This window comes from Gymnogyps californianus, chromosome 7, assembly GCF_018139145.2.
Source record: "Gymnogyps californianus isolate 813 chromosome 7, ASM1813914v2, whole genome shotgun sequence".
In the NCBI taxonomy this organism is placed as follows: domain Eukaryota; kingdom Metazoa; phylum Chordata; class Aves; order Accipitriformes; family Cathartidae; genus Gymnogyps; species Gymnogyps californianus.
The window spans coordinates 2,673,048-2,687,514 of record NC_059477.1 but is presented as its reverse complement, the minus strand read 5'-3'; the positions used below and the strand labels follow the sequence as shown (position 1 = coordinate 2,687,514).

The 14,467-nt window shown below is 40.6% G+C and overlaps 1 protein-coding gene across 1 annotated transcript in view; it reads right to left on the bottom strand.

Moving 5' to 3' along the window:
* Positions 1 to 14,467, bottom strand: part of AGAP1 (ArfGAP with GTPase domain, ankyrin repeat and PH domain 1) — a 385,969-nt gene that overhangs the window by 215,509 nt on the left and 155,993 nt on the right. The window contains 1 exon segment of the mRNA XM_050900363.1: positions 14,325 to 14,459. Within this exon segment, the coding sequence (XP_050756320.1) occupies positions 14,325 to 14,459 (135 nt within the window).

Here is a 14,467-nt window from a genome sequence, read left to right as displayed (position 1 = left end):
GTGTGTCACCATCACACGAAACCAAATTCCCATTTTCCTACCACATCTGCTCCATGGCTAGTTACATCAATTGTTGATTTTAATTCCACTGCGAAGGGACCACACCGGCTTCCCCACAAGGCAGGACGACAACTGCCCACGTAAGAGTGCTATGGCAGCGGGTGCTGCCAGCTCTACCCTGTGCCCATGGCCACAGCGGCACCCTCCCTTCGTCAGGCATTGCTTCATCTCACCCCGACATCGTAAGGACAAAGACCACCGTCTTCCTCAGAAGAAGCTCTACTGGAAAGTAAGGCTTCAATCATGCACGTACACGTAAGGCACAAAAGAAATTAATCCCAGTGAGAAGACTGTAAATAATTTGGACAATGCAAGGACTTTTGGTTAAGCAGTGATGCCAGCTGAGTAACAACTGCAAAACATGCATGTACTGGCACTGGCGCCAAGTGGCTGGTAAAGAGCCTCCATTTCTCCGCACAAGTTCCTGAGTGAACGCAGCATTTGCTACCAACTAGGACAGAGCGCTTGACACGGATGACTGAAATATGCTCCAAAAACCTGCCTTCTGTTTCTATCTGTGTAAGATTTCTTAAAAAGTTAATTCAAAGTTTTGGAAGTTACAGGAAACTTTCATTCAAGCCAAGGAAAAAAAAAAAAAAAGGAGAAGTCAAAGAAAACCAAGCAACAGCAAACTGAGGGCCAAAGCGCACAGCTTGGCTACATCACATTAGTTACCAATTATCAGCAGATAACGAAGTGAAGTCAGATGTGCTGACTGTCAGGGTACCCATCAAGAAACCACTTCTTGCCCCACCCCAGCCTCCCAACCAAATCTCAGATGCTAGGCAGTTCAAATGAGCAAGAAAAAGCTCTTCACGGCAAAATTTTTCTACCACACTTGAAATTTTAATCGTCTCTTCCTTACATATCCTCCACATTTTTAAATCTCATACTGGTGAAAGCCAGCTTATTGACATGACATTTGCAGTACTACAACCACAGGCATCGGCAAGAAAAGGACAAGCACGTTACATGAACCAGTTGTCAGCATCAAGGCAGGCAGTAACAGCCAAGAAAACACTGCACGGGTATTTTAACCCAAAAACTCTCAAAATGCTTTATTAACTGAGGGTGCGCACAGGGAGCAACCAGTTGACACCAAACAAGTTTGCCGGAGTCCCCAATTTCCATAATCCCTTAATAAAACTAGTTGAGCCTCCGTGCCCAACAGTCACACTTAATAGTTGAGATAATTTTTGTAACACAGAGGCAGCCCACACGGTCCCATCCATCTGCCAACTAACTTTCCAGCTTACTTCTTAAAACAAGATGGAGCGTGCATTGCTAATCAAGTCTACGTGGATCTCAGGCAGATTGTTACCTCTGGAAAGACAAAATGGATAAAATACCAAAATATATAAAGCGAGGCTATTCAAAAAGTAGTTCTACATTCTACAGACTTATCTCTGAGTTGTACAATACAATACTATACTGTATTTTCCGTTTTCCACAAAATACTAACTAGGTCCTACGATGGACAGAGTCTGGCCTTGCTGCTTTGGGCATGTGCGCGTACACAAATAACTAAGGAAAAGAAACGAAAGAGCTTGATATGAGTGAACAACGCTGATTTACAAAATATACATTAAAGATTGCACTACCCCAAGAATCTAGGCATCATTAAAGTAACGATATGAACAGGGCAACAAGCTTCCGTATGTTCAGGGGATATTTTTATCCTTAGCAAAGGATCTGGGATGCCCAGATGCTAACAGCTATCCTAGCCCAATGCTGTATCCAGCTAAGGTTTATATCCCTTAACAAGCATCTCAAAATACCCCGACTTGGTAGGCCTGACCATCTACCAGCAGTCTTAATGACTGGCAGTAAAGTTACCTGTTAAGCAACTCACTATTTAAGACTGGTCAAACAGGCCAATCCCATCTTCTCTAAAAAGTGAAATAAGATGAGTAGCTTACTGATAAAACTCACTGTGCATTTACTGTTGACGACAGTCCCCTTACAAGATTGGTGCAAATGCTTTTTTTCTAAGTGGGAAGAAGCAAAAGTTCCACCTTTAATGGTGACAAGTTTCCTTCTGCAACACCAGGGACTTACCACTGCAAGCAACCTCATCAGATCAAACTTCCATTTCAAACTCAAATTATATGCAATTAGTTTAAGGATTCTCTACTTTATAGAGAATGAGGAAAAAACACGTATTTTAAACTCGTAGCAGTGCTGGATGTTTTCTGGCATAGGAATTCAGAAGACTCACGCCAACACTTATTCTGGCTTACTACACACACCACCCCCACACATTCATGCAGGCTTTTAAACTCTGAATACACAAGTGCTAATCCCAGAGAAGCAAACAGTTTCAACAGGATTTGCATATGCATACGGATTAGTTGAAAGGGAACGATTTGCAATGCATTTCAGAAATCGCTTTTGAAGAACAATCTATGCTAATAATAAACTTTGATGTTTAAAATGTGTTTGTTACACAACAGAGAACATTACAAAAGGATTATGTTTATTACACCAGTTTTAAATGTTTGATAGCTCAGACAAAAGCATCCCTTTATTGTAAGGGGGAAAAGCGAGCTATTCTTTTTAATCAGTGTTACTAAATACACTGCAACACACCCAAGAACCGACAAAAGTTATAGAAATGAAGAGATATAAATGTAATATCAGCATTTTGACAGAGTTTTTTGTTTGACAACTCAGATGAAAGAGCTCCAGTATGCTGTATGCCAGAAATAACAAATACATAAAAGCAACAAACCTTCTCTGGAACCTCAAGGGATGGCTAGAAATACCACGGCACGATGCACCAACGGAACAGCGCACGCCACGGCTGCTTCTCAAGGGGAAGTCAGATTTTTCTCACAAGACTCCCCAGGCTTGGTATTGCCTCCTGCCTTTGTTCTGACAGCCTCTACCTCCTACCCTGAGCACAGGTTTTGTTTCCAGGTGTTCAAAAACACTCTGGTGACGCTCTGAGCAGGCTGGTGGTGTTCTCACAGCCAGTTTTCTAGCAAGGGGCAGGGGGCATTTTCCCTCACGTCTGCCTTGAGACAAGACACCTTGCATGTTAGCTCTTATTCTTTCATTCAACAATACTAAGCCAGCAAAGTCATTTTGTGCTAACAAATTTAAAGTTAAATCCGCAAAGGACAGTTAAAACCAATGACCAAGGGACAACATATTGAGAATAATTAAAGAAATCAAGCTTTAGACATTTCATGCTGCCCTCTGTATTTGAGAACTTGTTGGACAAGCTGTACAGAACACATGCTGCAGGGCAGTAGATGAGGTGTTAACATGTTTTAAGATTTGTCAATAAAATTTAAGGAAAAAAAATCAAATTAAGTGATCATACCATAAAGAGCACCGCAGTAGAAAGAGCAACAAAGACCTGCTAAAAAGGCAGACTATCCCCCAAAACGCAGCAAATGAGCCACAGTTTAGATAGGCCTCTTAGAAATGAAACAGTTGCAAGTAAGAAAAAGGTTGTCGCTGCAATAAAGAACGTGTAAACTGGCACTTTAAGGAGCTCATGCTCTGCTGAAGCCCTTTTTGGCCCTTATCTAACCTTGTGGTCAGCTCCCTCACCCTCCATTACAGCATCATTAGCAACTGCAAAAGCAGGGCTAAAGAATCATCTAGCTAACAGTATAGTACTTTTTCTTTTTTTTTAATCCTCATATATGGATACATCCCCCACAATTGAGCCCTGTTAGCAGGCGGGCTGTTACTGTGTTACTCGCTATGCAATCACGTTGCTGTTCAGGTCACTTGGCTCGAAAAGAATCACAGAAATTGTCACTGCTCTTTTCAGCTTCTGTCACCTGCTCCACCAGGAACTGCAGCACGACAAAATTTAGCAGAGAGATGTTTTTCCATAATTCAACCTCTGTCAAGCTGACAGGACATCTGACTTATTTCTATTCTGGTTTTCCTTTTTTTCCCCTCTATTGAGAATAAGGCTCTGCAAGATGCAAGACAATTTAGCAGCAGTGATATTTTCCCAAGGTACTAAACACAACAGCAACACAAACGTGCAACACAGACTGTAAAACGACAAAGCAGGAATAGATTAGAAATTAAAATCTAGGCACAAAAAATTGAAAGCATGTTTCTGCATGACATTAAAAAATGCCATATATTCAGAGAGGCTTATATCTACAATATCCTGCATTTTAAAAGAGCAGTAGTTGATTGCTATAGATTGGAAATGATACTTGATGCTTAACAAAAAAAATGAGAGCAGATACTATCATTTTTTTTCAGATATGCTTACAAAACCGAACACAACCTCCGTCTCTGGAGAAAGAACAATCACAGTCCTCAGGTTAGTGCCTATGTCCACATCAGCACACAGAACTAAGATTTAATCTATGGGTGCAATACAGACATTACAGACACATACACGTTCATTAGTAATTTTTAACATTTGGAGGAGGACAAATTAATATGGTGGGACAATAACAAAAATCACATTTTATTCATGGTACTGAGTGCATAAGCAGATGAGGCAGAACACATCCAGAAACAAAATCTCCAAGTTTACAATACTAGCTGTAGAAAAGGCAGAGGTTTTAAAAAATAAGGAATTTTCAAACTTTCTCCCTCTTCCAGAATCTGTTTTCACTTCAGTTTTTGGTGTTAATGGAAAACAACTCCTAATTGCTTACAAGACACTCCAACAAATGTGCTTATAACATTTTATCTCTCAAACACAACCTACACGATCCTATAAAATGGAATGCTTAATGCCTCTCGCCCTCAGGTCTACCACTGATAAAAAGCAATTGACCACCAAACAACTATCATGCTTCCCGCCCCAGGATTTCTCTTCAAGTTAGCATTAAAGGATATAAACCTACTGGACCAATTCTGAATCTTCAGTACTGGAAATCTTATTCTTTCATATTTTAATGAAATATATCAACATTCTTGTTTCTATTTAGTGAAGAATTTGCACTTGATGAACTAGGTCTTTCATTTATTGTACTCTTCAGAAACTGTAACAGCTGTCACCTACTCCATAGCATCAGTAGCTCTGCATCACCGTCGTCTTCTAGGTTTCATGTAACGTGCCTTACTGCATACGCTTCAAATTAAGACTTAAAGAAAGTGCCATAAAACTAACCCTATAAAATTTGTAAGTCACATGAAAAGTTCTGCAGAGATTACTGTTTCCTACAAGTAACCCAGTGAATGACACGCTCACCACAGCTAAAAACTAAACCCCCCTGCAACTTTTATTAGCACTACATGATTTGACTCCTCTGTACAAATTACAGCACTTCTTAAATGCCACAGCCTGGACTACACCTCCTCATCCCATCATTTAATTCCAAGAATGAGAAAAACAGATGCAGACATGTCATCGGAAGATCTCTTTTTCTTTCCTCCACTCGCTTTTGAATCTGAGTGCTGATTTGAAGAAATCTGACAGCAGTACAAGTCTCAAAGTCCCCAAAGCCTGCAAAGTCCCTGCAATTTTCATGAAAAGTGGCAAGCAGGCAAAGGACATGCGAGAGTCCCAACAAACAGCATTGCTGTAACATCAAACTACTGCCAAGCCTGAGAGAAACCACACACAAAAGAGACTTTCTAAGTTCCCAGGGACAACAGGAAAAAAAAAAAAAAACAAACTTGAACTGTAATGTATAGAGTGTAAATTTCAGTTAATCAATCAGAAAATATAAATCCAAGGAAAAGGGGGCTCTGGTATAGTTTGTTACATTGTTTGCACAAATACCTGACATTTTCCAGTCCAGTCCTGCTGATGCTAACTGCTCCCCAGGATGAAGACTTCTTCACACTCTTGCTGTTTCTCCAGGCAGTACTCAATTCGTAGAGCTCATTTCAAGCCTTTCTATATGATATTGATTTCAGATATTGAATAATTTCCTCCTACCAACTAACAAGGGACGCTCCCATAACCATGTGAAGTCTGATTTATGATACCAGAACTGGTGGAGAACACATCATCTAAGGGTATGGGTCCGAGAGGTTAAATGGAAATCAGCACGTCTGGGGAAATAGTCTGTGTAAACAAAAGCAGCCACTACAAAACCACCAATGAAATTAAATTCTTGTATCCAGAACTGCACATACTAAATCTTCTCATTTATTAATGGCACATAAGAGTTCAGGGCAGGCAGGAGTAAGGGCAGAGTTTCATACCAAAATAACATCAAGTTCAGAATGAAATGTATGCAGAAACAGGCTTTGCAAGACAAGTCGTATCAGATTTGTGTATTTATATCTTTTTTCTACTGACTTTCATTACTAAATTCTTTGAATTTTCTGATTCATTTATACAAACCTCAGAAGAAAATTCTCTAAAGACAGTTTATAAGATACATTAACACCTATTAAAAATTTGCTATATCTTCCCCAAGCAATACAAAATAGGAAAAGAAAGAATACCACATGGTGGCATTCAAGTAAAGAATTTATTCAAGCAGAGAATTACTGCTTCTGTGCTCAGCTATGGCATGTTCCTGGAAAGACACAGAGCAAACCAGAGGCACATCCTCCAGCAAGCAAAAGGTCTTGGAAAGGCCTGTTCCACCGCATTTGGAGCTAAAGTCCTACTGCCATGAAAGCGTATGTGTTATTCTGCTTAATTTTTTTTTTTTTTTAATCAAGGAGCACATGAGGCATCTAAAAAAAAATACTTCTCCCACATGGAATGAAGAAAAATTGAAATTTAGAACTTTCGAACACTAACAGCTTAAATATCACTGATGTTCCAATTTAAGAGCAATAACCAAACCTAGAAATACAGCCCATCGGTGTCAGGAAGGAAGCTGGTGACACAGCAAGGCCTCAGCTGACAAGGTCAAGCTTCCTCACACAGGGTGGTAAACCCCAAGTCTTTTAACTGCTTCAGATAACCTCGGTGCCCATAAAATCCAGGGCACCGAGTCAGCGCACGCAGCCAGGCTGTTGGCGAGTCCCCCCGGCCACCTCACAAGAGCCTACACGAAGCTAACTGCCCCAAGTTCTCAGCCTGGAAGACGCCGGCCGCCACACCCGGGCCTGTCGCGGGAGGAAAGGGGCTGGCGGCGAGGAGAAAGCCTTCGCTTCCCTCGGGGAAAGCCTTCGCTTCGTCTCCGGTGAGGCGGGAGGCTGTCACGGCCCGAGGGCGGGCGCGGGGGCTGCGGGCCGCCGCCGCCGCCGGGATCGCTCTGTCAACGCCGGGGGTTGTTCCCGCCCCCGCCGCCGCGGCTGCGGCGCCCCCTGGCGGCCGCCGGGGAAGGCGGGGGCGCAGGCACCGCCCCCGGCCCCCAGCTCCAGCCGCCCGTTCCTGCCGCGCTGTGCTTACACATCGAGGTGTTACCTCAAAGCGTTAATTTCGTGTTCATTTATACGCCAGTGGGGTCTTAAAATGAACGGGGTCTGAAGGTTTGTTGCTTCAGGCTAAGCCGTAGCACTAAGGACAAAAATTACATCCCTTCTATTTTTCCTTCTTTAAAAAAAAAAAAAAAGTAAAATACAAATATCTGGACCTAACCACCAAAAAGATTTGTTTCCCAGCATTGTTACAGCACGAAGGAGTGTGTCAATGTTTTACCGGGCCGATCCAGTCCGTCTTTGACTACCCTAACTAATGAGTAATCAGAGCGGCACGTCGCTTCGGATGCTGTGCCGCAGCCGTGAGCGCTCTCCGAAAGGTCACAGCTGCGCTTTACCAAAGCCAAAGGAATTGGGGGAGCAAGAGGACCTGCTCCCCGGCTCTGCACCGCGCTCGGGTCCCCACTGCTCCAGCCTCACACTCCCAAACTGAAGAAGCCTTCAAGCCTTATCTAGTGCAAGAGTGAATACTGCCTCTTCCTAAAAGAGCTGTCAGTAGAACAGGACTGAGACTTTATTTACTTCCCATTAAGACTGATTAACATTGCCTAATGAAAATACATCTATAAAAGCTGACTTGATAATACTGATTGCAAGTGACAGCCTTCCCCACAATCCAGCTGTACGAGGATTAGTTTGTCATCTTCCATCCCTGAACGGAGAATTTGTACTTCAAGGTACCCCTTTTAGACACAGTTGTTCAACACAACATTAGAAATATTATTTGGATTTGGAAATAAAATATTTCTGGTAAATGTTTACACACAACAGACACACTCCATACTAAAAAACTAGTTTAAATTGCAAATAAAGCATCCAAAAACAACGGCAACAGCACAGCAGAGCTAAAGGTCCAAACTGGGAGGCAGCAACAGCCTCTGCCATTATATACCTGTAACTCCTGCCTCAGTATTCACAGGTTTATTGCTATTTTGGGCATTTTTGTTTCAAAATTTGTGTGTTACAGCCATCCATACAAGGTAAAACCTCCCAAATCTGTGTTTGATGACTCATGTAACAGATACACATAGCCTACCGCATGCACAACAGAATGGGGTATTTGAGTTTTCACCTTCTCCCTTGTTTAGGGCACATGCCAAAGTACTAAAAACCAAACCCCAACCCTAACCAATGCCTTTTTCCTGCGACAGACATGGCAGAAGCAATGCCATCCAGGGTATGATAGACAAGTAAGCTGCGTCAAAAATCTTCCACCAAGTGCATCTTCACAGGATGCGATGTGTCCAACAGTACCTTAACAGGGAGGCTCTAAACTTTGACACTGCAGAAATCCCTTCCCAACAAGGTTCATCGGTAACGTGTACATTTTTATGTGTGTGTGTATATATATACACACACACAGAAGAAATACAATTCTATGTATTCCTACTAACTACACAAGTGGGTCAGACTGCAAGCCCTTAAGATTGGCTTAATCTCCCCAAAACTAAGACCTTTTAAAGTTACAATACTAACATGACTAAACCAGTAGGTTTTCAGCTTTTTGCCTTACACGTACAGTTACAGTAGTAACCACAGCAATATAAAGCATCTCCACACTGAAGGTTTATGCTGAAAGATGTAAATACCTTCTACGCTGATCACTAGCAAGCGTACAACCAAAGTGAACTGCTAAGCTACAGTAACAGACTCAACTCTGAATTGAAATTAAATTCAAACCCATTTGTTTCACACCCAGTGATGCAAGCTACATTGATGGTAAAATTTTACCCTCTAAATATCTGAACATTTGCTTTTCCTCTGCGACGTCAGAGAATTGCATGGCACGCAGTTAAATGGGTCAAAGAAAATCTGAACATAAAAGCAGGGAAAGATGTGCAATTATGAATACATCATGAACAAAAATAAAAGCAATTCTTATGCATTAATGGTACATCAAGCTAATTCAAGAAGGCTAAAATCATTAAAAAGGCATCCTGGGGCAGTACACAGTCACTACAATACTGTGCTGACAAGAAATATTAAAATAATCATTTCCAATGTCATTGATAAAATCCGTTCTGATAAGCAGGAAAAAAAACGCTAATTCTTAACTGGGAAATCTGAAGTAAAATGGATCTTATTATCATTTGATCTTATTTTTAAAACATGATCCCCCTGTCTGACAATTCCAAATATCAAAAGCTAAAAAATAATTTATTATCCTCCATCATTGGGCACGTTATTCAAGCTAATCCCCTGGAGCCTGGAAGTTTTCTTTTTTATTTCAGACTGAAATTCAGGGCCTGCTCGTGCAGCTCCGACTTCAAACAGCATGAGAGATTAGACCCAAGTGGGACAATGCTGAAGGTTAAAAACAGCCCTCCAAACTGTTCAAAATCCTGCTTCGCTTTAGAGTACAAACTTTTACACAGAACAGCCGATCGTCACGTCACAGGATGCCTGAATAGTTATCGCACTTAGGAAATTACAAGCTCTATCACACAACTGAAACAGTTTAATTTGTAAATTATTAGGGTATCGGGAAAACGAGTGATTCATCATATGCACATTCCAAAGGACTAAGAATAACCATCCTGACAACTGCTGTTTACAAATTACAGCTTTCAGCTTCTTAAAGCATTAAAAAACAGTTATCTAAAAATACACAGATATACAATAACTACACATCAGCCTTCATAAAAAGTTTCTGCAGACAAGAGTGAATTATTATTGTAAAGCAGTGTTCATATTACAAAATATGAACCTATGGACTCAATGATCTTTAAGGTCTTTTCCAACCTGAATGAGTCTATGATTCTATACTCTCTTACAATCAATAGTGAGCTTATCAACTGTAATGAAGCATTGTAAACACTGTCTTTGAATTTAACCAAAGAATAAAGTAGCATTCTCATAATAATAATCATTCAAGTTAAATTATTCTACCATTTAATTGTGGGGAAAACAGGAAATGAGTTATAATAGACAAAAGTCATAACAGATGACCAGTAACAGAGTTCAGTGGATGCTCGCAGGGGAAAAAATTAGAAATTTAATTTCTAATGTGTGTGCAATGAAGGAGCAAAAGACCCCTCAATGCCATTTCCAGTTTCTTCCTCCGAAAGGTAGGTCTACATCACATCAAAGCAGAAAACAGAAACAAGAAACTAGATTTTAGAAGCAGCTTGTAAAACAGCGCCTTTTGTAACAAAACTAGTAATTGGTATGTTAAAGAAAAGTCTGCTGTAACTTGGACTGGTAACAGGGGTTTGGACAATGGAAGTCTACAGACAGTTTCAGATTTACCAACTCACTGGCAATTCAAAGTTCCTGAAAAACCGAAGGGGGAGAGGAAGAACAGGGTGCATTTGGACCATAAATTATGTATGTAAATCACAGCTGATGCAAACCATTGCATACTGTTTGACTTGATTAAAAAAAAATATCAAATAGGAGTCGTCGTGTGCAAAATGAGAGCGCTAAAGCTAACATGACTAAAACAAACCCAGTCTAGCCTATTGCATCCACTGCTATGTCCACATAAAAACAAAAACAAAACAAAAAAACCCAAAAAACCACCATCCACCCATAGCAATCAACATTATTCTAAAAATTTAAAAGAAGTGAAGCATTCATCAACGTTACAAGCCAGCAAAAGCTGTGGGGCCTTGGTCGACATACTGAAATACCCTCACAGACCTACCAAAGCAAACACTTGGAGCATCTAACCAGCACGCATTACCTACCGTGGAATATAATAAATAGTGATTAAATCCTATGCCTAGGTCCCAAGAATGGATAGCCATGCAGCTGGGAGCAAAGTCTAAAACCAATTTCAATACATAAGCAGTCTTAATAGGTATAGTAGCTCCATGTCTTGCATACAGCTACTAACTGGTCAACAACTATTTTTCCTCAGCTACACACAATAAAAAACCCTGTCTTACCCATTCATCTATTAATAAAATGCAATAATTGGTCTGTACCCCCTTCAAGTTCGCTGAAAAACGCAGTTAATTCACGAAGGCTGCTGGCACTGACTCCGACTTTCCTCAAAATAATAAGAAATGCTTAAGAGCGTACAACGTGAAGACCTCTACTTAGCCTGTCCCTCCTCCCTTCATCCCTTCTTTTCCTTGTTCATTGACAACATTTACATCAAGAAATGTTTGGTTTTTTTTTCAAGTCAGACTAGGCTTTCTGATGTTGGATAAATCGGCTCCATTTATTCTGGAGAGGATGTGAACACAAAGAGAAGTTATTAACCAATGCTGCGTGCTGCTTGCTTTTGAGCAAACAGGGCTCAAAAAGTCCCTCGAGGGGGACCAAAGAGGCAGTCCCTCAAAAGGTTGTATTGCAGAAATCACTTGCATTAAAAAAAAAAAAAAAAAAAAAAAAAAAAAAAAAAAAATTTAAACCATGGGTATGGGGTCTCATTCATGCAACCAGGCAGACGTTTGGCTCCCTTGTTGAAGAGGGGGTCTGATTCCTTTAGTATAAGATGAGGAAGAGCCACGCCGGTTTAACAGCAGCTTCAGAGAAGATGCGAGACTAAGCAGAAGCCAGCAAGGTAACAGACTGGCTGCACACAGACTCACTCACAAAGCACTAAAATGTTCTGCAGTTGATCTGCCAGCGATGTCAAGTCACAAGCCATTCGGGGCAATTTTATTACATTACATCAGGTGTGGTTATATACATTTTATATTCCATGCCTATCAACACACAAAGGAGTTGGAAGAAAATTGGAGTGTGTGTGTAAAATTAGCATACGTTTCACCATACTAGCTTTTATTTCCTATTGAATACAATTTCACAAAAGATGTAACCTGGTCTTTGCTGAAAAAGTAAAAAAGCAAAGTTATTTCTCATTAGGCAAAGGCTTTCACAGCATTAATGGTCATTAAAGCAACAGTGATACAGCCAGCACCTACAGCGCTGGCTGGTGCCAAGCGACAGCCTTCCCCCACATACCGCCTGTCTCCCAGTAAGTCAGCCTCCTGATGTACGGTCCAATGATACGTCACATCCTTTTTCTAAAGGAAAGATAATTTAGAAGTTTTCTTCAAATTTCTGGACTTCTACCCCTTGCCTTTCAAAGGTCTGCATATAGACTATATGAACCTTCTGAAGAAGCCACTGAAAAACATTGTTAAGCTTACATTGAACCTGAACGTCCTGGAGTTGCACAAACCAAGCATCATTTAATCAAGTGCTCCCTATTAACAACTTGCACTGTTCATTCACACCCCCTCATTTAATGAGGTTAAGAAGTTGCTTTGTTTCCTGCTGAAATAAACAGCAAAAATTATCAGGAATTGGATCTGGTCCCAGACACGTTTGGCAACTGTAACACATTTATACAGAAGCATTCCTAATCCTAGTAGTTGGCAAATATTAAATAGTTGGTTGACTGCCATGTAGGTAGAACAAAACCTTGATATTTCTTAAAAACACAGTGTTTGTCAATTCTTTCTACTTACTACTGAAATTTAGCAGAGAGAGAAATAAGCTTCCTGGAAGCTTACAAGTTTATCACACTAGCTTTGTGCAAAGAGACTTCTCTCTCAAAAGGTCCCCAAGAAAGAAAGAAAGAAAGAAAGAAAAAAAAACGCAACCCAATAGACTGTACAAAGATCCACAAACACCACGACTCGGAATATATAATTAAAAATCTAACTATAGCTAGCACTCAAAAATAAATGTACTAACAAAAAACCCTAATGGTTCTTTGAAACTCTTATTCAATATAGAAAATCTAGGCAGCAAAAACAGTAATTTCTGCAACTAGTTCAAGAGAAAACAGTGAGCAAAGCACAAAGATACAGCTTTAAATGCTCTTCTCTGCAATCCTACCAACAGGAGAGGTAAACACACCCTTATTTGGAATTAAACCTAGTGCAGTGCACGTCACTATTTTCCTTTTAAAAATGTGAATGTTTTGCTTTCTTTTTTCCATTTAAAAAACAGAATGTGTTGCTTGCTTTCTTTAATTTTAGCTGTCTTTGTACACATCTCTGATAGGCACTGATGTGACGCTGTCTCACATAACCACAGCCGGCGCAGGTCTTTGCAATGAAAAGCTGGCAACAAAAAAAACCCCCACAACTAAGGAGCTCTGAGAAATATTTCGACATAATTAAGAAGGTTTTTACACGCAGAAGAACTGCTGCGATGAAGAGCTGACGAGCTCGGCCGCTAGCCAACCATGGTTAGAAGAGAAGACAGCAAAGCCCCAGGACACCTGGCTGAATTTCCACTAGAGGGTGCACAAAGCCCACCTCAAACAGCAAAGACCAAGTTCAGCATCGCTTCTCCAGCCACCCAAGTTCTTCCCAGGGGTAACTGCTCCAAAATAGTTACGGATGGTCAGAAAGAACTTTTGTTATTCCTTTTTTTGAGACGGTACACAATGATCCCAAGTACCTCCTACAAGGCAAACTAGAACATTGCCACTAACGATGTTTTCAATCACCGTGAAGCAGCCAACTTTACTTCTAAACCCCTACACAAAACTGTCAACTTCTAACACTCCATGAATGCCGTGAGTTACTTCTCATGATTACCCTATTCCTAGCAATCTTCTCAATTTATTCTCACCTTCTCAAATGTGCAAGACAATTTTCAACTACTTTGCACGAACAGCCTCTCAACATCGCCACAAGCACTAAATCATGACAAAGAAAACTTTGCTAAAATAAAGCAGGCACCAAAGAAAACTGAAAAATAAATAAAGACTAAAAATAGCTGAAGATGCTTAAGACTAAAGGTGCTGGTGGAGAACATAACAGTGTGCACGTGCTGTGTTCAGCATAAGGAGCCCTCTACTTCACTTAAGATAATGTAACAAAACAAATCCCTAAAAAGGAGTGTTTTCTTTAACTAAACGTTAATGAATACTTGCAAAACAGGCAAGTACCTGAGCTATCAGACATCGGTGGTTATTTAAAAAGACAGCTACAGTATTGTGTGATATGCTGGATGAAAAAAGTAATCTTTACCGTCTTGGAAGACTCTCTCCACATTGAGTCCATAAGTAGCACAGGTTTCGTAGTAAGTGCATCTCTTGAGATCATTCGATAACTTCCTCGCTCTGGCATCGTCTATGACACGTGGATTACTGGAACTTATAGCATCTACAGCA